This window comes from Sminthopsis crassicaudata, chromosome 3 (assembly GCF_048593235.1).
Source record: "Sminthopsis crassicaudata isolate SCR6 chromosome 3, ASM4859323v1, whole genome shotgun sequence".
NCBI classification, from domain to species: domain Eukaryota; kingdom Metazoa; phylum Chordata; class Mammalia; order Dasyuromorphia; family Dasyuridae; genus Sminthopsis; species Sminthopsis crassicaudata.
The window spans coordinates 173,966,620-173,990,143 of record NC_133619.1 but is presented as its reverse complement, the minus strand read 5'-3'; the positions used below and the strand labels follow the sequence as shown (position 1 = coordinate 173,990,143).

At 36.5% G+C, this 23,524-nt stretch overlaps 1 protein-coding gene across 4 annotated transcripts in view; it reads left to right on the top strand.

Annotated features, from left to right (window-relative positions):
* The first annotated feature begins 3,303 nt into the window (after positions 1-3,303).
* Positions 3,304-23,524, top strand: part of GAS6 (growth arrest specific 6) — a 91,702-nt gene continuing 71,481 nt past the window's right edge. For all 4 annotated transcript variants that reach the window (XR_012487828.1, XR_012487829.1, XM_074299600.1 and 1 more), the window contains exons 1-2: positions 3,304-3,681; positions 4,202-4,368. Coding sequence is in view for 2 of the 4 variants with exons in the window: in XM_074299600.1 (XP_074155701.1) it covers positions 3,594-3,681; positions 4,202-4,368 (255 nt within the window). In the remaining 2 variants the exon portion in view is untranslated. The remainder of the gene's footprint in view (positions 3,682-4,201; positions 4,369-23,524) is intronic.

The following is a 23,524-nucleotide window of genomic DNA, read 5'->3' as shown; positions in this document are numbered from 1 at the left end:
GCAATGCACTTGGATGATGAAGCACGTGAGACTAATTGCCAATTGGACGGTTCCCTATTAACTTGTTTAAGGTTGACCCTCCCCAGCTGTTCTGTGCTGACTTGATTGGTGAGACAAAGAGAGGGAAGTGACTTGTGTGGGAGGAGCAAGAGAAACTTGGGTGGTGGAACTCACGCTCACTTGCACTCGTGACCGGGCGTTGGGGGCGAAGGTAAAGATCTAGAATAAAGACGTTTAGTGATCCTGACTCTTGCTGATTTCTGGAAAGATAGAGTTCCAGCAGAATACTATACTATGAAAGATAATCAATTGAAGGAATTCGTGATATTTAGCTTGAAGGAAAGGTCTTAATATTCCAGGAATATTAAGGTGTTACTCTCACCCTACCCTTTCCCTTATTAGACTACATTGAAATATTGTAGTCAGTTTCAGACAATATATTTGAAGGAGGGCATTGATAAGCTGGAAAACATTCAAAAGAGGTCAGTCAAAAGAACAAAGAACCTTAAAATCATGCCCTTTTGTGATCTGGTTGAAGAGAACTGAGTATGTTTAGGAAAAATAGCAAACCATTCCAGTATCTTTGCCAAGAAAACCCCAAATAGGATCACAAAGAATTGGACTTGACTGAAATGACTCAATAACAACAACAAATCACAGATTTGGAGTTGGAAGCAATCTTAAAGATTATGTAGTCTGAACTCTCCTTTTTACAGCTGACAAAACTGAGGCCCAGGATTCAGACCCAAGTTTTCTGCTTCCAAGTGCAGTATTCATTCCACAGCATCACTCTTCATCCTATCCTAGGGAAGAAAAAAATCAGGGTCAGGATTTTTCCTATTAGGTCAACATTTTCACTTTGAGGGGAAGGGAGTAATATAAAAAGGAAGGAAATAGAGATGTGGAGAATGCCTGCACTGGTTCTTCTTAAAAGGAGGTTAAACATTAATGGTTAAACATTTTTTGGAACACTTAACTGCAGATGAGAGAATGATACTGAAACCTGGATAGCCAACTCCCTATTATCCACATCAGTAGATGCACAATATGCGCATTGCACAATAGAAGATACACACATATCTATTACATAAAGTAATCTGTTATTAAAATAATGAACATTTCCCATCCAACCCACATTTTTAAATCAGTCCTCAAAAAAGAATAATACAGACAGGGAAATAAAAGAATTTCATTTTTTATCTACTTACCTAGCAGGAGTAGTGATAACAAAGCTTAGGGATTTTAATGAAATCCAATATTGTACCTAACTTTTTGTATGTTAATTGCAATTATTTGCAAGTCTTAGCAGATTCTATCACTCTTCAGGTGTCTTAGGATAGACCAATGTGGTGAAGTGACAAAAGTGTGAGACTTGGAGTCAGAAGTGACAGTCTTAAATCCTGCTTATGTTAATCTACCTGAATCTCAGCCTGCACATCTGTAAATGGGAATAGCAGTACTTGTAAAACCTAGTTTCCAGGATTCTCATTAGGATCAAATGCAAAAGTTAAAGCATAATATGAGTGTCAGCTATTTTATAAGATTTACAGATGAAAGAAACCTTAGAGATTAATTTATCTTAACTCCTCACTTTACAGATGAGGAGGTGACATGATGTACCCAAAGATACATAGTTTCTGATCAGAGCTCAAGACTCACGAGTCAGTGTTTTTTCCATTGTACCACAACTAATTACAATAAATATCTCTATAAGGTCACAGAATGTTTTAGTAACATCATTTGTCTGAAGCTAGTTATAATATTTCTTTAGTACTACATATGCCCCTCCCCCAAGTAATATTGCTTAACAACATATATATTTAATTTTAATTTAACACTTTTAAAATTGAGGATCTTGCTATATATTAAAGATAATTTGCATTACTTTGCTCTATTTACAAAGAGTAAATAGAATCTATGGGAATAATTCTTGCTGGAGAATTCACCGGAGAAAATAAAATACAATCCCTTAAACTATTTTTTAATCATCTAGAATGTAAGCCTCTAGAGAGGAAAGATTGTTTCATTCTTTGTATTTATTTCTAGCACCTAGCACAATGTCTGGTATAGTAGATGCTCAAATTTGTGGATTGCTTAGATAAAAACAGCTTGTTAAATTAGTTCGATTTTTGATGTGTCCACAGCCAGAAACGGGTTTCCTGAATGTTTAACCCATCCAGGGCTTAAATATTTGATATTTTATGTAACCTCTCATGGCCTCAATTTCTCATCTTGAAAATAATGAGGTTAGGGGCATCTAGGAGGGAGTGGATTGAGCATGGGCCCTGATATCAGGAGGATTCCAGTTCAAATCCGACCTCAGACATTTGAGACTTACTAGCTGAGTGACCTTGGATAAGTCATTTCACCCTGATTGCCTCACAAAACAAAATAAAAAATGATGGGGTTGATCTGGTTTTTAAAACTATGATCCAGTGATTTCTTTTTCCTTAGCAGGATGGATCTAATTACGCATCATCTAAGCTTGGTGCTCTCGTGTTTCCTTCCCCTCCTCCCCCCTTAGTGAGGGAAATACTCCCTTGTTTGGCAGGTTTCTTCAAGATATGTTCTAAGAACACAGAGGACAGAAAGATATGGTCTCTCAGGACAGACACAATGTTGTTCTCAGCCGAAATAGCTACTGAGAAACCTCAAGGTTCTGAATATCATAATTATGAAAAGAGTAGATTACAAAAGGAAATAATTTAATCTCACCTCTAAAGCACAAATGGATTTGGTTTGACCTCAGTTTATCTTTATTCCTTGGCTGGCCAGTCGGGAGGGCAAAGACTTGAAAGCTGAAAAGAGGCTAGGGAGAAGGGGAGGGGAGGGGAGAACCTGGGGTTTTGCTTTAGTCTGAGAGGGAAAAAAACAAAAAACCAAAAACAAAAAAAAAACCAAAAACAAACAAACAAAAAACCACGTGTAAATTGTATTTTTTTTTCTTTTACTCCAAAAAAATGGCTATAAATCTTTTGTAATTGTGTATTTGGAAGGAAGTCCTTCCTCTACGTATAGGATTTCGTTCACCTTGCCAATGTCCTAATGTAGATATTAGCACCTTCTTGTTCCCTTTGTTTATTATTGTTATTAACATTACCTTTCGATAAAGAAACTATCTTATGGCTAGTTAGTTAACTTGGGAAGATCTGAGTACCCCGGAGCCCCAAAGCAGTGCAAAGCCTCCTGGTCCTAATGTCCTTATGAGTCAGTGGACTCCACAGCGAACCTCTAAAAGTGACTTCCCACTCCCCAGCACCTCCTCCCCACCACCCCCTCCCCCGCCTCCGCCTTCTTCTCTCCAATGATAGACGCAAAGAAATGGTGAGAAGGGTGATAGGTGTGCCTCCGTGGCTGAGCCGGGATGTAAACTTTATAAATGATTGGATAAGATGAAGAAAGCGACTCCCCCACAGCGCTCAGCATAGTTTCCCTGGCTCAGGCTGACAGTAGCTGTGCGCTCGCTCCGCCTGCCCGCCTGCACTCTGCACCCGCCGGGAGCCAGCGCTGCCTGACCGGCTCCGGCTCCGGCTCCGGCTCCGGCTGCGCTGGGCTCCAGGTCATTACTAGCTAGCCGAACCCAGCCCCACATCATGCCGCCGCCGCAGCAGCAGCCGGCTCCCGCCGCCGCCTTCAGTACTGTCCTGCTGCTTCTCTTGCTGGCTACCGACTCCTCGCAGAGTGAGTACCCCCGGCCCCAGCGGGCGCCTCCCTAGCTCTGCTCTGTCCTCTGGGCAAGGGGGATCAGGACACCGACCTGGAGAGCACTGAAGCGCCTGTCTTCCTACCACCACCCAGTCTCGCCTCTGACCTCTCTGGCTCAGAACCCGGGGAGGGGATCTAGTGCCCACCTTATCCATAGCTTCACCCCCTCCCCCAATCCCCACCATCCACAATGCGACAGCAGCAAGCAGCAGCCCGGGCCGCCGCCGCCGCGGCCACAGCATCCCCCTTCCTTCAAGGGCACTCTGCAAAGTGCTCAATCCCCAGTCTGCTGCGACTGCAGAGCGTGCATGTGCAGGAGGTTGGGGAGAGGGAGAGCAGTTCTATCCCCGTGTTGCAAGCAGGGTGGGGTGCCGGTGCCTGAATTTATGGGTACCTCTTCTGCTTTCCCCCTTATCTCCCCACTCTATTTCCCATCCCTCCCTCCTTTCCCCCCTCTTCCTCTCCCCTTTCCCGCCCCGGGCATTGTGCGGGGCAGCGGTGCTGCTGCGGGCCCGGGAGGCAGCCCAGTTCCTGAGGCCGAGACAGCGCCGAGCCTACCAGATCTTCGAAGAGACCAAGCAAGGCCATTTAGAGAGAGAATGCATAGAAGAGCTGTGCAACAAGGAGGAAGCCCGAGAAGTGTTCGAAAACGACCCTGAGACTGTAAGGAGATTGGGATTGGGGGAGGGGGAGAGAATGGTTTGGGTGTCTGCGTGGGACGAGATGTGGGGAGTTTAAATAGAACCCCTGGGGCGGGGTGGCGGGGAGAGGAGCGCTTAATCTGTCTCTACCGGAGCTGCCGGTGCATGCCTGCGTCCATGCATCCTTTCCCGTCCTTCTCTTCTGTACAACCCTTCCGTCCCTGGTAGAAGCAGCTGGAATTAGGTCGCCAGCTGTCCACACAGCTGGGGAAGATGTTTGGAGGAGAAACCATTAGATAAATAATTTAAACCACAACATAACTAGAGCTTTGCTGAACAGGGTTTTGAGGAAGCGCCGAGAAAAGTCCAATTCTCTTTCTCAATTCTGGAAACACACGTTTAAACACACACATGATATGCATGCGCAGACGCTCTGGTTAGCTGATTGGGTGTCCTTGAGATTCTTTTATCACTTCTTCTTCCACTGATGGATTTCATGGTCTAGTTTTTGGTTTGGGGGAACATGTTCTCATTTCACATCCTAGGGTATTTTTTAAAGTCATTCCAAACGGATAGAATGAGAAATGAGTGCAAGGTTGTTAAGGAGGACAGAGCTCTGAGGACACTCTCACATCTCTTTTTACTTTTTTTTTTTTTTAATTGATAAAAATCTTTAAGATCCTGGAATTCAGCAAGAATAGAAGAGGCGTGTCTTTTAGTACTTCTAAGTAAAATAAAATCTACCACTGCAGACTTGTTATCTTTATTCTGAAACTTGCAAGACTTCCCAAAGCAGAAACTTTAGGGAAACTCCACTTTGAAATAATTAAAGAAACTACACACACACACACACACACACACACACACACACACACACACACACACACATATATATGAAATATATACATATGTGTGTTTTAGAAATAGAAATGTGGTGGGTCTTTTGTTTTTGAACCCATCTGGTTTCTCCCCTCTTATTTTCTTCCCTTTTTAGTTAGATGTTCTGGGAGGAGTCTGGCTCTGTTGTATTGCTTTATTTTGGGGAGAAGGAAGGGGAAGGGCAATTAGCTTAGAGGAAAATTGTTTTATTTTTTCTCTAAAAGTAGAAATGATAGAGGACATTCTTTCTGGAATCATCTTCCAGAGGATTATTATATCCCTGGAATTACTGTTATGTTTGTCTGCTTGCTTGTAAAGTCACCAAAGAAAACTGGGGGGGGGGGGGGGAGATGATGGGGAAGACTTTATGTAAAGGTGAATGCCTTATTATTTCCTGTATTGCATGGTTTGCAGATCACAGCTTGATTGCTGCTGGCAGAGAATATCTGTCTATTAATAATGCCTCTGGAGAGTGGTGTGCGTGTAAGCTTGGAAGGTGGGGACAGAGGAGTACTTGTATGAGAATTAACTGTCTTTATCAAGTGAATGTGTGTGTAAAGGAAGAGCACTGCCTTTCCCCTAGAAGCAGGTAATTAAAAGAATAAGTATATTGTAATTCCTACTAGAAAATGAATTATAATGCTGCCTCAAATCTTTTTTCTAAAGCAAGAGGGATTAAACAGCTAGCTAGCTAGATGATAGGCAGATAAAGGATAGTTAAACAGACAGATAAATGTAGTTATAATAAAAATATATCATGCCCTTTTCCCATAAAATTCTTGAGTAATTTATCTACCCCTACCATCCTCCATTTATTGATCTATATAAATATATATATATATGCAACAAATACATTTTCACTTAAAATTCATTTTCTCAGCCTTTATTCTAAAAAGACAACATTTTTCTTTCTAGAAAAAGGCCTATGTTTGCAGTGGTAGACATTGTGGCTTCAGAGCTGGAAAAACCTAGAATTAAATGCTATCTTTCACATATACTGATTGTGTGACCTCTACTTGCCCTTTCAGTCCTAAAGGCAACTTTCTAAAACCAAATAAATTTCCAGTGCTATCATACAAATATGCACCATATAAAGTTTTTCTTTAAATATCTAAAATGGAGTCAGTCTTAATATTGTTTCATTTTGATTGCTTATATAATGACTTAATCATAGTTGCCAAGTGCAACTAGAATAATATGTACCTATCATTATGTCTATCAACTTTTTCAATCCTTCTGGGGTTCTTTTTTCCAAAACCAAATAATTAGTGAACCAAACTAGGATCTTCTAATAATAAAACTAATTGTTTTACAGATTTAGATATGATACAAGTCAAATAATATCTTGTCAAGAATTACTAAATATAGTAAAAGCCTGATATAACACTATTGGTTTCCGAACTAACCAGGTGTAATGAAAGGAGGAATGATTTTGGAGTCAGAACCTGGATTCAAAAACTGACTTCTACTTTGTAGTTGTGTGATGTTGATCAGATCTTTGAGGCCCCGGAATTCAGTTCCCTCATTTTTAAATGAAAGGATTGGGGGAAAAAACCATGTATGTGAATTTTCCAGGTCTAAAATTAAATGACCCTAGTAACAGCATCATTCATTCCCATCAACAAAGATGTATTGAGTTGCCTATGAGGCAGAATTCCACTATATTTCCCTCTCCTGTAACCTCTTCTGTCATTTTCACTGTTGCCTGTTTTTCTCCTCATTTTCCATATGGTTGTCATCAATGATTCACCTGCTGAATTTTGCCTCTCCTATATAATTTATAAAAACAAAGAAGTAGTGGTTAGATACTTTAAATTTTTTTCTTGAAGTTTATAGCTATTTCTGGATCTATAGGCAGCAGGTGCACTGGCCCCCTCCAAAACTAGAAGTCTAATGTGGGACTCTGGTTAACACAGAGAGGGTGGAGCTGCAGGACTAGTGCGTGCTCAGATTTAGTCTGTGCCCTAGTGCAGCAGCACTGGTTGTACCAGTTTAGGAATAGCCCTGATAAGAGTATCTTTCCTTTGAGGAGCTCTCTTCTAGAATCTGACCTTTTTAAAAACAAGATAGAATTAACAGAACTGTAAGATTTTTCACCATTCCATGTGTCTCATAATGCTGCATTTGCTAAAGGGGTGATTCCCGCCATCTTTTGATTTCCTAAAATGTAATTATTTTAATTTCATAAAAGATGAGAAATCTTTTATACAAAAAGAATTTTTTCCTATAATAAGTTCTATATATTCAAAGGCAGTTACTGTACAATGGAAAGAGAGTTGATCTCAGGAACCAAGAAGACCTAAGTTCAAATCTGTCTCTTACTCATACTGACATTGTGACCCTGGTCAAGTCACATAACACCTCAGAACTCTGGGCAACTCTGTAATTCTATAAGCTGCACAGAAGGTACCCACATGTATTATTAGTACTAGGAGTTCCTCATTAAAATCACAGGTCCATTCCTTAACCTTGTCCTTTAAGAAAGTCCTTAATTTTTACCTTCCTATTTTCAGTTACTTGCTCCAAGAAAGTCCTTCTCATTGATTATTTAACATCTTGATGTGGTTGGAGGACCTTACCATATTTCAGAGTCTACATCTAAATTATACATACTTTGATTTTTACCCCTGCTAAAAAAAATAACAACAACAACAAAGCATCTTCTCCAGCACCACCCCCTCAAAAATAAAACTACAATCCATGTAGTTTCCTTAATTTCCCAGGCAGAAAAAAATCATGCATTACATTATATCTTTGAGTTCTTTATGTTTCTTAGAATTTCTTATTCCAATCCAGTCTAATCTTATAATTTTATTAAGTACCTATTATATTGCAATGGAAAGGAAATGATGAAGCACTCTATTATCGTTAATAAGAAAATCCCATACATTGCTGTGCTATGGTCCTTAGGCCACAGAGTTGGACACTACGACTAAGCAATATGCTAGGCACAATGCTAAACACTGAAGATAGAATTAATGAAAAGATAATCCTCTCAATGAGTTTATAATCCAATGTGGGGAGACTACACATAAAAGGAGGCAGAAAAGTGGAAAGGGGATAGCCAGAGTTATCTCATTCCATAGAATTGATAAAACCAGATAGGGTAATCTTCTGTCTAGAATGGCAGCTAGTGAACATAGAGCAATTAAATGACTTAGAATCCGGAAAGCACATCAGTTCTATTGAATTTAAATTGCTAAGTGCTCTCAGGCACTTACTAGCTGTGTGACCCTAGGCAAGTCACTTAACTTCTTTATTTAAGTTTCCTCATCTGTAAAATGGGCCACAGAAGGAAATGACAAACCATTCCTGTACCTTTGCCAAGTAAACCTCAAAACGGGTCACAAAGAGTTGGAGATAATTGAATAACAATAATAGAGTACAGAGTGTTAGGCTTAGAAACAGGAAGCTTAAGTTCAAATCCAGTCTCATAAGCTGACTAGCTTGTGTACCTCTGAGCAAGTAATTTAGCAAGTCAGTTTCCTCAACTGGAAAGTAGGCAGAATATAATAATGTGAGTCTCAAATGAGATATTTGGAAAGTTCTTAGCTTAATCCCTTGCAGATAGCAGATCATTGTACATGTTTATTCCCTTCCTTTTCCTCCCTAGAAAATATTCCTTTCACTGATTCCTCTTAGAAAACCTATCTCCTTCAAAGCACAGATCAATTATCACTTCTTTTGAAAAGAGCTTTCCTGATACTCTTCAACTTCCTGAGGCAGCTAAGGATAGAGATAACTTCTGTTTACCTCCATTTTCTCCTCTGCAAAGTGGGAATAATAATAGTTTAAGAAATATTTCCCACAGTGGTTGTGAATAAATCACTATATGAATGTTAGTTGTTTTGATTGCTAGTGCTTTGTAACTCTTGATATTACTTTGTATTGTTCTGGACATATTTTATATTTGTTTTCTATGTATATGTCATAAACTACCTCCCATTCCCCACACCCTATCTTAGTACAGAATTCAGACACTTCAAGGATAGGGATTGTTTGATTTTTTTGATTGATTGTTTGATTCCCAGTGCCTAGATGGTGATCTGCACTAGCAGGGACTTAGAAATATCTGTAAAACTGAATGGAATTGAAGCAATATGTTGCAAAGCCCATTTCAGCTAAAAAACTCTGCAATTTGAATTTTTAAATAAAGCCAGATCAGTGATTTCATTAGCAGATGGAACTTTGAATGAGAAAGTTCTTCTGACAAAAAAAAAAAAAAAAAAGCATTTTCTCTATTACTTAGTCTTAGAGTTGGCTTTAGATGAGGGTTTAACCCCCAGTCTCTTGTTTGAAGGCCAGCACTCTAGACTCTGGACTAAGCTCTCTTACTATCATTTTTATGAAGTCTCTTTAAAGTTCACTAAGTTTTACATTCTTTGAAGCCTTCCTCCATAATTCCAAAAGGAAGAAACATGTTTTGCTCCCCTTTTCAGTACTTTTATCTCTTTTCTTTTGTTCAACAAAAATGGAAACATTATAGAATCTCAGATTTTGGAGGAAGTTCAATTGTGAAATGTCATAATGAAAATGGATGTGAGAAGATAGTAGAGAATTGGCAGCCATTCACCTGAGCCCTCCCCAAAACACCTCTGAACACCATTAAATAATGTCATAAAACAATTCCTAGTGTGGCAGAACTCAAAACCTTGGGAAGAAATATTTTTCCAGTCTAAGACATCTTAGAAGGTCAGCAGAAAGCTCAGTTGTTCCTGAGTAAAAGTAGATCACAGTCCAGCCCCAGAAAACCAGGAGCTGGTCTTGGAAGCTACTGAATTAACAGCAACAGTGGTGGCTGGTGGAGCTCTCAGGCCACAGAAGTAAAGGGAATGAACAAATGATCAGAAGGATCACAGGGATCTCTTTGCTAGCACTGAGGAAGGCCAGAGTTGCTTTGTCCATACTGAGATCCAGATCCCAGTATTGGGTGTCAGTTGCAGGATGAAGAGGAGCACTAGCACACCAGAACTTGTGGCCACAGTGGAGCAAGGACCCTTCTCACAGTTCTAGAATAGAAAAGAGTGCTTGTGGTCACTCACAGACCATAGCACAAACCAGGAGGGTAGTAACCATACTTCTTAAAACATAACACCTTGGAAGAACTGAAAACTTACATGTCTCCAGAATTACTTTTGAAAACAATTACATAATACCCCTGAAGCATGGGACAGTGCACCTTCCAACTAAGAAGCAGGGTGCACTTTAACAAAGAGCTAAAAGTTTTTTGTTTTGTTTTGTTTTTTTAATTAAAGCTTTTTATTTTCAAAACATATGCATGGATAATTTTTCAACATTGATCTTTGCATAGCCTTGTGTTCCAAATTTTCCCCTCCTTCCCCCTACCCCCTCCCCTAGATGGCAAGTAATCCAATATATATTATACACGTTAAAATATATGTTAAATCCAATATATGTAAACATATTTATACAATTATATTGCTGCACAAGAAAGATCAGATCAAAAAGGAAAGAAAATGAATAAGAAAACAAAATGCAAATGAATAACAACAAAAAATGAGAATGTTATTTTATGATCCATACTTAGTTCCCAAAAAGCTAAAAGTTGAGAAATAGACTGGGAAAATGAACAAAGAACAGGAAAAAAAAAATTCTGACAATAGAAAGTTACTGTGGTGACAAGAAAGATCAAAACATACTCAGAAGAAGAAAGTCAAAGTTCTTATATCTAAGACTTCCAAGAAAAATATGGATTGGTCTCAGGTTGTGGAAGCATTTTGAAAGTCAAGTAAGAGAGATAGAGGAAAAATTGAAAAGAGAAATGTTGTGATGCAAGAAAACTATGAAAACTGAGTCAACAGCTAGATAAAGGAGACATTAAAAATCAGTGAGGAAAGTAACATCTTTAAAAAACCAAACTAGGTCAAATGGTAAAAGAGGTACCAAAAAACCAATAGGGAGAATGCCTTAAAAAGTGAAATTGACCAAATGGAAAAGTAGATACAAAAGCTCACAGAAGAAAATAATTCCTTCAAAATTAGAATGGAGCAAATGGAAGTTAATGACACTATAAAAAATGACAAAACCAAAATAATGAAAAAATAGAAGACAAAATGAAATATCTCATTGGAAAAACAGCAAATCAGAAAAATAGATACAGGAGAGACAACTTAAAAATTATTGGACTTCCTGAAAGCCGTGATTATAAAAAGTAGTGGTATTACAAGGTTAAAAGATTATACATGGTTTTGTAGTTCCAAATTGTTCTAATGGTCAAATCAGTCCACAACTCTACCCATGATGCATTAATGTTTCATTTTCTCCATTCAAACAGAGATTAAAAAATGAAAAAGAAAAAGAAAAGGATCTATATGTACAAAAATATTTAAAGCTGCTCTTTTCTGGGGGCAAAGAGTTAGAAATTGAGGAGATGCTCATAAATTGATGAATAATTGAACACATTGTAGAATGGAATTATGATGGAATATTATTATGCTATAAGAAATGATGAACAAGATGCTCTCACGAACACTTGGAAAGACATACTTGAACTAATGCAAAGTGAAATATACTATGTTCAAAGTAACAACAATATTGCAAGATGATCACCTGTGAAAGACTTAGCTATTCTCAACAATGCAATAATCCAAGACAAATCTGAAAGACTTAGAATAAAAAATGCCATTGGTTCCAAGAGAAAGAATTGGTGGTGACTGACTGAACACAAATTGAAATTTGCTTTAAATTTTTTTTTTCTTGAGGGTTTTTTTTTTTTTTGGGGGGGAGGTCTGTTTTCTTTCATAATAGGACTAATATGGAAATGTTTTACATGACCACACATTTATATCTTGTATCAAATTGCTTGCCTTTTCAATAAAGCGGAGTTGGGGAGAGAGGAAAGGAGAGAATTTGGAACTCAATGTTTTAATAGCAAATGTTAAAATTTAGTTTTACATATAAGTAGGAGAAAGTACTAAATAAAATTTTAAAAAAGGAAAAATAAAAATGTTTATAAAATATTTTGTGAAGTAGAAAGATCTTATATAAATATAAAATACTATCACTGATCATTATTCCAGAGGTATACTGGAGCTCACTCATTACAGTTCAGAGCTGATTGGTAAATTTTCAGTTTGAGCATTTTCACCTTGGAAATGGTAAATGCCATAAATCAGGACTTGATTTATTATTTTGTGGATTGTCTGTACTTAATAAAGTGATGGAGAAAATTTTAATAATGCAGCTTAAACTTTAAAATAGATAAATCTGGTTGTTAAATATTTAGCAGCACAGTTGTAAAACCCATTAAAATAGGATGAATCAAATTTTATCAGTCCTGTTATTTCATTAAGGGTTATAAAACACTAATATCAACAGCTAAAATAGATATTACAAGAGGATATCTTTTGTATTGAATTTCCCTTCTATTTCTTCCAGTTTAATGAATTCACAGGGTTTCTTTTGTAATGTACTTCGAGATAACCACATTTTCATGGAAATGATTAAATTTTTAATTCATTTTAATTCATTTGAAAAGGCAATGCTATTCACCATTGTGAAATTAGCAATAACAATCTCTATTCTGAAAAAGGAGGGGAGTCAATTTCAGCCTTTTTTTTCATCTTGATTCATTTTTCCCCTCAAAATTCAATACTAACATTATCTATAATAATGAGAATGAACACCTGCTTTGGATTCAAGAAGTCCTGAGTTCAAATTCTGTTCTCTAACACAGAGTGGCTTAACTTTTTAGTGTCCTAATTAACTCCAATAGTCTGGCCATGTTTTTTTGTTTTTTTTTGTTTTTTTTGTTTTTTGTTTGTTTGTTTTTGTTTTTGTTTTTGTTTTTTTAAATGGAGAATTCACACAAGCACTCAGAGGTGAGAAGAAATGATACAAGGACACTCTCAAAGTATCTCTGGAGAACTTTGGAATCATTTGTGAGATATGGGGGACACTGGCACAGGCCTTTCCAGCTTGATGTATCTCATCAGAGAAGGCACTGAGAGCAAAGCAGAATTAAAATAAAGATACGTGAGATGCGCAAATTTAGAGGTCACCAAGCCAAATGTTCATATGGACTATTTGTTCCCCAGCTGCAATAGAGTCTTTCGAGCTTATATTGTTCTGATCAGCCATAGTTGGACACAGTGTATCCTAACAGTGTGAGATCATTTGGGGCCTCCTTGACCATGGAGGACAACATCCCCATGCCAGCCCCAGCCAACTCTAAGACTATAAGTTGAGAAGATATTGACCTGTTATAAAGTTTCTTCCTTAAGGCTCTCTACACAGATCAAATTTCAAATAAAATCACACATTTTAACAATCCTTTCCCTTACTTTGGTATTTCTGAATTGGGTACTTTTTTTTTTTTTTCATTAACTAAGGATGTTAAGAACTCCCTATGTGTTTTGAATTTGTTGTGCCCATTTTTTTCTTTTCCTAAATGAGCTCTTTAGTTCTGGCACTAACTGTTGTGGGAATCCTTATGGAATGATTACAAATATTTTTCTGGGCTACCAGGATGGTAGGGAAACCACATCTTCTCTTTTTTCCTGTTATGAAGTGGAAGCAACCCTAATGTAATAAGGATTCAGGACAATAAACTCATTCTGCTACTAATTAGCTATATGATCTTATACTTCTATGGATCTCAAACTTTCCTTATCTATATAATCAGATGATCTCAAAGGTCCTTCACACATCTAAAGGCACACGTCTAAGGCAAGAGTTATGAAACCTTCATGTGTAAATATGTATACATATGTGTAATGGGTAGAGTTTTGGACCTGGTGTCAGGAAGATCTGGGTTCATCTTTAGGCATTTACTGTGTGATCCTGAATAAGTCTAAGTTTCTAATCCTCAATTTCCTTATTTGTTAAATGAAGGGGCCTCAGTTTCCTCATCTGCAAAATCAGGGAATTGCTCTAGAATCTAATGACATTTAAGGTTCCTTCCAACTCTCAGTTTTTAAGATCCTGTGGTACTTATGATCTCTCTGTAAGTCCCTAATCCTAGTTTTGGTTTAATTTTTTAAAATTCTAATTTTTAACATTTAATCCAAATTTTTACATATTATTTTATATAATTCTAATTTTAAATATTTATTCATTTTGAACCTTGAATCTTTCCTTTGTGGTTTTTTCATCCATCCTGTAAAGTTCAAATGAGATAGTTGCACTAAAGATAACTTTTGCTAATGTAGCCTCTACCACTTACTGGAAAGCACCCTGTTTTCAGTACCTAGAAGGTACTGAGGCAGCTGGGTGTTACATTGGATAGAGCACTGAGTATGGAGTCAAGAAGACCCAAGTTTAAATCTGGCTTCAGATACTTATTAGCAATGTGATCCTAGGCAATTCACTTTACTTCTGTTTGCCTCAGTTTCCTTCTCTGTAAAATGAAGATAATAATAGCATCTATTTTACATTGTTGTTGGGAGGATCAAAAGAAATAATAACAATTTTACAGCAGTTAGCTTAGTGCCTGACACATAATAAGAACTATGTTAACATTAGCTATTATTATGATGATGATCTCTAGACTTCAGTTTCCTCTGCTGCAGAATGGGAGGATTACTCTTACCTTAAAGTCCTTTTCAATGGTGAATGCCTGTGATTTTGTTAGAGATATATACAACAGTTTGATTTACAGCCTAGTCCTTCTGGCTTCCTACTTCTATAATCTCAGACTAATCACTTCACTGAACCTCAGTTTCCCTACCTGTAAAATAAAGAAGTCAGATAAAATGGTCTCTATTGGGACAGCTAGGTAGCACAGTGGGTAGAGCACCAGCCCTAAAGTCAGGAGGATCTGAGTTTAAATCTGACCTTAGACACTTAAACTGTGTGACCCTGGGCAAGTTACTTAACCCCAATTGCCTCAGTGAAAAAAAAAGATGGTCTCTATTGTCTATCTTCAGGCTCTAGACTAATAGGATTCTACTTAGTAGAAAATTAAGCCATTGTTTTCATCTCTCCCCTCTACTCCCTATAGTTGTTTCTTCTGAAGTATATTATATGCTCACAGCATATTCATAAATCTCTGGTGTGTAAATCCCTGTTAAAAAAAAAAAAAAACCAACCCTCCATTATCTCCCAGAGCTTAGCCATCCTAGCTTATCTACTCTTATATACAGGTACAGTCACATTTCAGGATAATCCACAAGCCGGTTAGTCAACTCAGTTCAGTTTGGAGCCTTTATCTAACTAAGCCCAATATTCACCTACTTAACCTTCAGCACTGGCTTAAGGTACCCTTTTGTTCAGTTGTTTTTCAGTCTTGTCCAACTCTTCCTGACTCCATTTGATGCTTTCTTGGCAAGGGTGTTGGAGTGATTTGCCATTTTCTTTAGTGCATTTTACAAGTAAGGAAACTGAGGAGGGTCACACAGCTAGTAAGTGTCTGAGGCCAAGTTTGAACTCAAAAAGATTAGTCTACCTGAATCTAGAGCTAGCATTTTATCCACTGCATCACCTAGCTGCCCCTTAGCTTTTCCCTAATTTTGTTTTTTCAAGAAGTTAATATAGGAAGTTCGTGGTTAGTAGAGAAATTCATGATCCAGTTGGTTTGGATATTTGGAAAGAGATCCTGGATTTGAAACCCAATTCTACTAACCTGGAGTCCATGAACTTAATTATATGTTTTATGTTATACATTTTATGTTATACACTTTTGTACTCTTAAAAACATTTTTTGGAGAGATAATTGGGGTTAAATGACTTGGCCAGAATCACATAGTTAGTGTTAAATGTCTGAGGCTGGATTTAAACTCAGGTACTACTGAGTCCACACCAGTGCTCTATCCATTATGCCATCTAGCTGCCCCAAAATATGATTTTGAGGGAAAAAAAGAGTTTATAAACTTCACTAGCCAGTGGAGGGAAAGGGAAGGAAAGTCCATGACAAAAAAAAAAAAAATGTGGAAAGGAATTTTGCTCTGTGACTCTGGGCTAATCACTTTCTTTCCAAATATCTCAGTTTTATGGTCTCTAAAATAAGAGTGTTGAGATTTAATATCTAAAGCTGAAAAAGATCTCAAAAGCCGCGTAGTTCAGCCCACTTTACGATGAGGAAACTGAAGCCCCAGTGGTTAAGTGATTTAATCAGCAGCACACTGATAGTAAGAATCAGAAGGAGGATTGAAATCCTTTAAAGTCTCTTTCATCTTCTAAATTCTTTGTTTTCTGAATTATTTGGTCTCTTGATTTAACCTTAGCTTGTGTGGTCTTGATAAGTCCATTCCCTTTTGTGAACCTAAGTTTTCTCTTATGTGAAGTGAGTTTCTCTCTAAATTCCTTTTCAGTTCTAATCTTTTTTAAAAAATAATCTTTTAGGTGACAGAAATGATGCTTAATGCAAGAAAAAGCTGCCTGAAGGGCTAAAGAAGAAGAGAAATAAGGAGGATTATCCATATTCTTTTTTTTTTTTAAATACTAATTGTAGTCTCTATTCCTCTTTTCATTTATTCAGCTTGATTTGACACCAAAAAGTGTGGTGGCTTATATCCTGGCCAACACAGTATTTTTCACTTTTTAAACACTTTTTATTTAAGTATTTTATTCTGTCCCTCCTTCCATCCTCTCCCTCACCTCTCCCTGAGATGGTAACCAATCAGATATAGATTGTACATGTGCAATTATTATAAAGCATTTCCATATTAATCATTTTGTACAACACTCAAATAAAAGAAAAAAAAGAAAGAAAATGAAAAATAGCATGTTCAAGATATATTCAATCAATATCACTTCTTTCTCTGGAAATGGTAGTATTGATCTCTTTTTAACTGTTTCACTTCTCCCCTCTTAAAGCTGCTCCTTTGTTATTTTCCTAATTAGAAAACTGGTCGTTCTGTTGAGTAACCAGTCAGGCCACCAATTCAGCTAATTTTTTTAAAATTCTAAATTGGTTGTTTGCAAAACAGTCCAATTGGCTATGCATCCAACTGAAGCTCTAGGAGATTAAATGCCTTGCCCTGGGTAAAATTAGAAGTGAGAGCCAAGCCCCACTTTTTCCTGAATTCTGTCTCCTAGGTTCTTTCTCATATACTGGAAGGTTCTACCATAAATCTCATTCTTTCATTTCTTCTGGAATGGGAAGCATGTTTGCATCAGCCTGAAACTTAAGTGATTATAGGGAAAATATAGTATATGCAATGTAAGTATGTTTACATATTTCTGTATGAGTACTTACTACTCAAACTAAATTCCCAGGGCTTAGAGTCAGATTCAAATGGAAATGCATCACTCCAAAACTCTGAACTTCTATACTTATTATGTTATTGTTTTAAATATAAATATGATTGAGAAGAGCCTGGAAATTACATTTAATTTGGAATTAGCGTGTGGTCTTTTTTTTCTATTTTTGTTGTGTTTCAGGCTAATGATGGATGAGCTTTCTCTTTCTTGTATACCATGCTAGAATTTTTCTATCAGTACAAAGTTCTGTCTTTTTATCTGTGCCTTCCCATAAATGGCTCTGGTTGCAATGGGAGACTGTGACCTTTTTAAGTGTATATTTGTATGTGTGTGTGTTTATAAGACCTGGGCTTAAGATCTACCTCTGATATATGGCTGTGTGACCCTAGCAGGTAACTTAATTTCTCAGTGTTCCAGATAAGTCTCTAAAATTATCAATTGCAGAGAAGGTGCCAATTTGCATTAGTAGAGAATCTCCTCACCTGGAATTTTCGATAGCAATGAAATAAGGTCAAGACCAGCACACATATGAATATATACATATATATATATGCATGCACATATATAAATGTCTATATACATATACATATACATAAATATATGTGTATATACATAAATGCATGTGAATATACATAAATATGTATAGATATACACATATATATAACTGCTGCCTCTTTAGCATATATGTATATAAAATATATTGTATATTTATATATCATTCTATATTTTGTATATGTATATTATATACAATCTCATATCATATGTTATATTGCATAATTTTTAATACACATACATGTATACACAAGGCAGGTGCCTAGATACCACTTCTGTTGGGGTTCGTATATAATATATAAAATTAAAAATATACCTATGTAGATATGTCTCTAGTCATAGTTATAAAAATATGTACAAACAGTGCAGATCATTATTGCTTTTGGTATGTGTGTATTTATGTATATGTAACTAAAGATATATTTATATATCTTATTAAGATATATACATATCATTATATTATATTATATTATATTATATTATATTATATTATATTATATTATATTATATTATATTATATCTATATTATATTATTGTGTATAAACAAACTTAGGGACCTAAGTACCACTACTATTGAAGTGTGTGCAGGTAGATATATGTAGGGGCAATTAGGTGGCACAGTGGATGGAGCACTTGGTCTTGAGTCAGGAAGAGAGTTCAAATCCAGCCTCAGATACTTACTAGCTGTGTAACCTTGGGCAAATCACTTAACCTTGTTTGTCTGTTTTTTTTTTTTAATCTGTATAATGAACTGGAAAAGGAAATGACAAATCATTTCAATAACTTTACTAAGAAAACCCCTGATGGGATCATGAATACCCAGATTGGGTGACTGAGACAACTGAATTACAAAGGATATATGTAGGTATTTGTATATGTACATGTATATTCACTTTTGCAAAACCTTATATTCCAAATTTTTCTCCCTCTCTTTCCTCCTTCCCCCTCCCCAAGATAGCAAGCAATATGATATAGATTAAATATATGCAATACTTCTAAACACATTTCCATATTCATCATGCTATGCAAGAAAAATCAGATCAAAAGGGAAAAACACAAGAAAGGGAAAAAAAAACCCAAGCAAACAAACAACAACAAAAAGTGAAAATACTATGCTTTGATCCACATTCAATCTCCATAGTTCTTTCTCTGGATGCAAATGATACTTTCCATCATGAGTCTGTTTGAATTGCCTTGAATCATGACATTGAGAAGAGTCAAGTCCATCACAGATGATCATCTCATAATCTTGTTGCTGTATACAGTGTTCTCTTGGATCTATTCATTTAGCTCAATTCATATAAGTCCAGGCTTTTCTGAAATCATCCAGCATTTATTTAGCCCCTACTGTGTGCTGTATTCTGCTAAGTGCTTTACAAATATTGGCTCATTTGATTTTCACCTCATTTTGTTGTTGTTCAATTGTGTCAGTTATGTATGACTCTTTGTGGACCCAATTGGCTTTTCCTTGGCAAAGATACTGGGATAGTTTTCCATTTGCTTCTCCAACTCATTTTACAGATGAAGAAACTAAGGCAATCAGGATTAAGGGACTTGTCTAAGGTCACATAGCTGGTAAGTTTATGAGACTGGATTGTATTTAAGTCTTTTTTTCACCTGGCCTATCACTCTGTGCACTGGACCTCCTAAATTTAGGGCTGGAAGTAATCTTTAAGATCTAATACAGCTATCTTTATTTAATAGTTGATGGAGCTGAGGTTCAGAGCTAGGAAAGGATTAGCCTAAAGTTTCAGAGAACTTGGCCCTCTGACTTTAGTTCCCAGTGGTCCTTCCACTGTTACGTAGAATGGGGAAGGGGAACCTTGGGTGGTGTAAAGACTCACCTTCCTTAGTACAAATATAGTCTCAGACTCTTACTAGTTGTTGTGACCCTGCTTTTCTAAGAATGGGAAAAACATTTTTTTGACTCAGGCACCAATGATACTTGGTATCAGTCCTGGTATGACAAATGAGAGAAATCTGGCTCAGTCACCTTCAGAATGTAGTCAAATACGTTATATAGCAATATCCCCATAGTTCTAATGCACAGGAGTTTGGCTTAATGGGAGGAGTTCATTAAGACAATGATGAAAAAGTTGTGAATGAATGGTTCTTTTATATAATCTAAGGTAGTTTTGCTCATCTATTGGCTCTTGGTAATTATTTCTTATTTAATTTAATTTATTTTATTTTTCTTTCCTGAGGCTGGGGTTAAGTCCCTTGCCCAGGGTCACACAGCTAGGAAATGTTAAGTGTCTGAGACCAGATTTGAACTCGGGTCCTCCTGAATTCAGGGCTGGTGCTCTATCCACTGTGCCACCTCCTGCCCCCTTTCTTATTTAATTTAACAGTAAATATAAATGAATACTGATTCTAAAAATTTTGCTATGTTTTACTTTCCCTGGGGAAGACAGGCTAATTTTTTAAAATGAATTTTCAATATCTACCCTGTGTCTATCCATTGACCTTTGGATTACTTGTAACTTTGATTCTTTGGAGATTGTGTCATCCCAAGATTTGTAATTATGTATCTCCAGAAAACCACTAATGTTTAAAAAAAAAAAAAAAAGAAAGAAAAAGAAAAAGAAAAAGAAAAAAAAAGAAAGCTTAGAACAGATTTTGTGTCAGTCCTTATGAGTAAAAATTGTTTAATATATTTACATTTGTATCTTTGGTGCCTTAGAAAGTACAAACTAAATGCCTACTGACAATCATCAGTGACACCCTAGGACTGTTAAATAACAGTAATAATATCTAATATTTATATAGCACTTTAAATTTTACAAAGCATTACATATTTTCTCATTGATCCTCATAACCATCTTGGGAAGTACATGCTATCATTATCTCCATTTTACAGATGAAGTAATTAGGTTAAGATAATGACTTAGCCCAGGGTCACACAACAAATAAGTGCCATATTTGAATTAAGGTCTTCCTGACTCTGGGTTTAATGTTTCTCTAATGTACTACTCAAAGACTTATACAGATTCCCCTAAACAATCCAACCTATTCTTTTTTTGTCTATCCAACTCTGAGCACAATTTATTTTCCCTTTTTGGTCTTTCTCCTAGACACATGTTCGAATGTACTAACTCAGTGGACTGACCATCCATATTCATGTCAAAGTCTGCATAGTAATAATAATAACAATCTTAATCCTAATAATAATTTTTATTCATTGTATTTTTCACAAGAATTATTAGGCTGATCTTTTTTTGGTAAAGAAATTTTATTGAGAAGACCCAATAGTGTTCTTTGGTTTGATGTAATCAGCAGAGGATAGCTCGGTAGTACAGTAAATAGAGTACCCAAAATGGGGTCAGAAAGAACTGAATCCAAATTTGACCTCAGAGGCTTACATGCTATGACACCTTCTTTGTCTCAGTTTCCTTATCTGTAAAATGAGTAGATAATGAAATAGCAAAGCACTCCAGTGTCTCTGCCAACAAAAGCCCAAACTAAAGATTCTTAGAAAGAGTTAGGATGACAGTTTCAGGAGATTGTAGGGCAATGATAATAATAGCATTTGAAATATATTATCTCATTTTATACTTACATCAACACAGTGAGTCAGGTACTTTTATTATTTCTATTTTGTGGATGGAGAAACTTGGTATGAAAGAGGTTCAGTGACTTTCCTTGATTTATACAGCAAAGTGTTAGGCAGAATTTGAACTTAGTTTTTCCTGACTACAAGTCCAATGCTCTATTTCACCTAGCTGCCTCAAAGACAGTTTTAAAAGGTAACAGCAAGACAAATGACAAGACTGGATAGTACTGCATTTCCTCAAAAGGAATGGAGTTCCAGTCTTATCCAAGAACTGTGAGAAGTCAAATAGTCTGGGTAGGGGAGAGAAGATTATGTGCTCTGTGTCAGTTACTATGCTAATTAGCATAGAGTTGATTTATTCTCTGCTGATGGTATTAATTGCTAATTAAATGACTTGACCTACCATATCATTATTAGTTATTATTTTAAATAATAAATTTTTTTAAGGACCTAGAGGTGAATTTTTGTCTTAATGCAGGCATAATCCAAATTCTTCCATCAGTTTAAGGACCCTAATCTCCTAGATATAGAATCAGGATTCCTGGGAGAGATCTTCTAAGGTATTTTTTTTCCTAAACAGAGACCAATGAAACATCTAAATTCTCTACTTTTTCCTCTAAAGAATGGACACACTAAATGTAGAGAAGAAAGAAGATAGGAATAGAAGGAATATAACATATGGAGGAAGAGAGGATGGAATTAGGTTTTTTTTAAGCTTATAGGTTTTTAAAAATATAGTTTTGGGGTCATGAAATATGAAAACAGTGAAAATTTGTTGTGGACCAGCACTTGGAAAACAATATTCAAACATGATGCCAAGTCAAAAAATGATGTCTAATGTGCAAACCTTGTCCTACCAAACTGTGTCTAATGTTTTACTACATGCCATCTCAGGATGGTTGGCTGCTTTTTTTGAGCATCAGACTTCCCATTCTTGTTGTTTTGTTAAATTAGTGAGGAAAAAGGAAAAGAAGGCTACCCCCTGAAAAAGCCTCCTGACAACTGAGAATGACAGCCCTCTACTATCCTCCTCTGCTTCAGTCTGATGCATGGTTACTAAAGAAACATCTTTCCAAAGCAATAGAAAATGAGCATGTTAAAATCACAAGAGACATTGGGTGCCATGGTAACCACTGAGTGGCTGAAATGGAAGGCCTCTAACTTTAGGGTCCAGAAGTCTCTGTTCTTTCAGCCTTCATGTCCAGGACTGGGAGGCAGAGCCCAAGAGAAAATGAATCAAGCCTGTTTATTGGCCAAGAAAAGGATTCAGCAAGAGTTCTGCTTGGTTTACAAGTCTAGAATTTCATGTTTTGTTGCATCAGACCTTTGTCCCTCTCTGGTTGGAGTTAATAAAACTTGCTGACTAGCATGTAATTCATGATGAATTAATAACAGAAAGAGATATAAAAAACAACTCAGGAAACTCAAAGCTTTACTGTTAGTGTGAATTAGGACCAGAATTACCCAAATTAAAACCCAATAAATGGGGCAGCCAGGTGATTCAGTAGATAGAGCACCAGGCCTGAAGTCAGGAGGATCTGAGTTCAAATGTGGACTCAGACACTTAATACTTCTTCAGTGTGACCCTCAGCAAGTCACTTAACTGCAATTGCCTCAAAAAAGAAAAAAAAAATCTAAATAAATAAATGTAATCTAGTTATGACACAAACTTATCAGCAAGAAGCTTATGTGATAAAATACCATCAAACCCTTCAAATATCTGTGGTGATGAAAGAGATCACAAAGAAATGTAATCTGAGTTTCTTTAACATCATACAAAAAGAATGAGCCTTGTTTTACAAATTAAGGGCCAGTGATACAATGAAAAAGTGGATGAATTTTCCAGGCCTACTCAATACTATTGATACAATCCAAAATCTAATGTTTTTACCCAGTTCTTTTTCTTTTTTGAATAGCCAGAGAGACTTTGACTACATAATTTTGGATTGAGTCATTTTAAAGCAAAATTTGTCTCAATTTGTCACTTATAAAATGATAGAATAGGAACAATTCATAATATAATCAAAGGCAA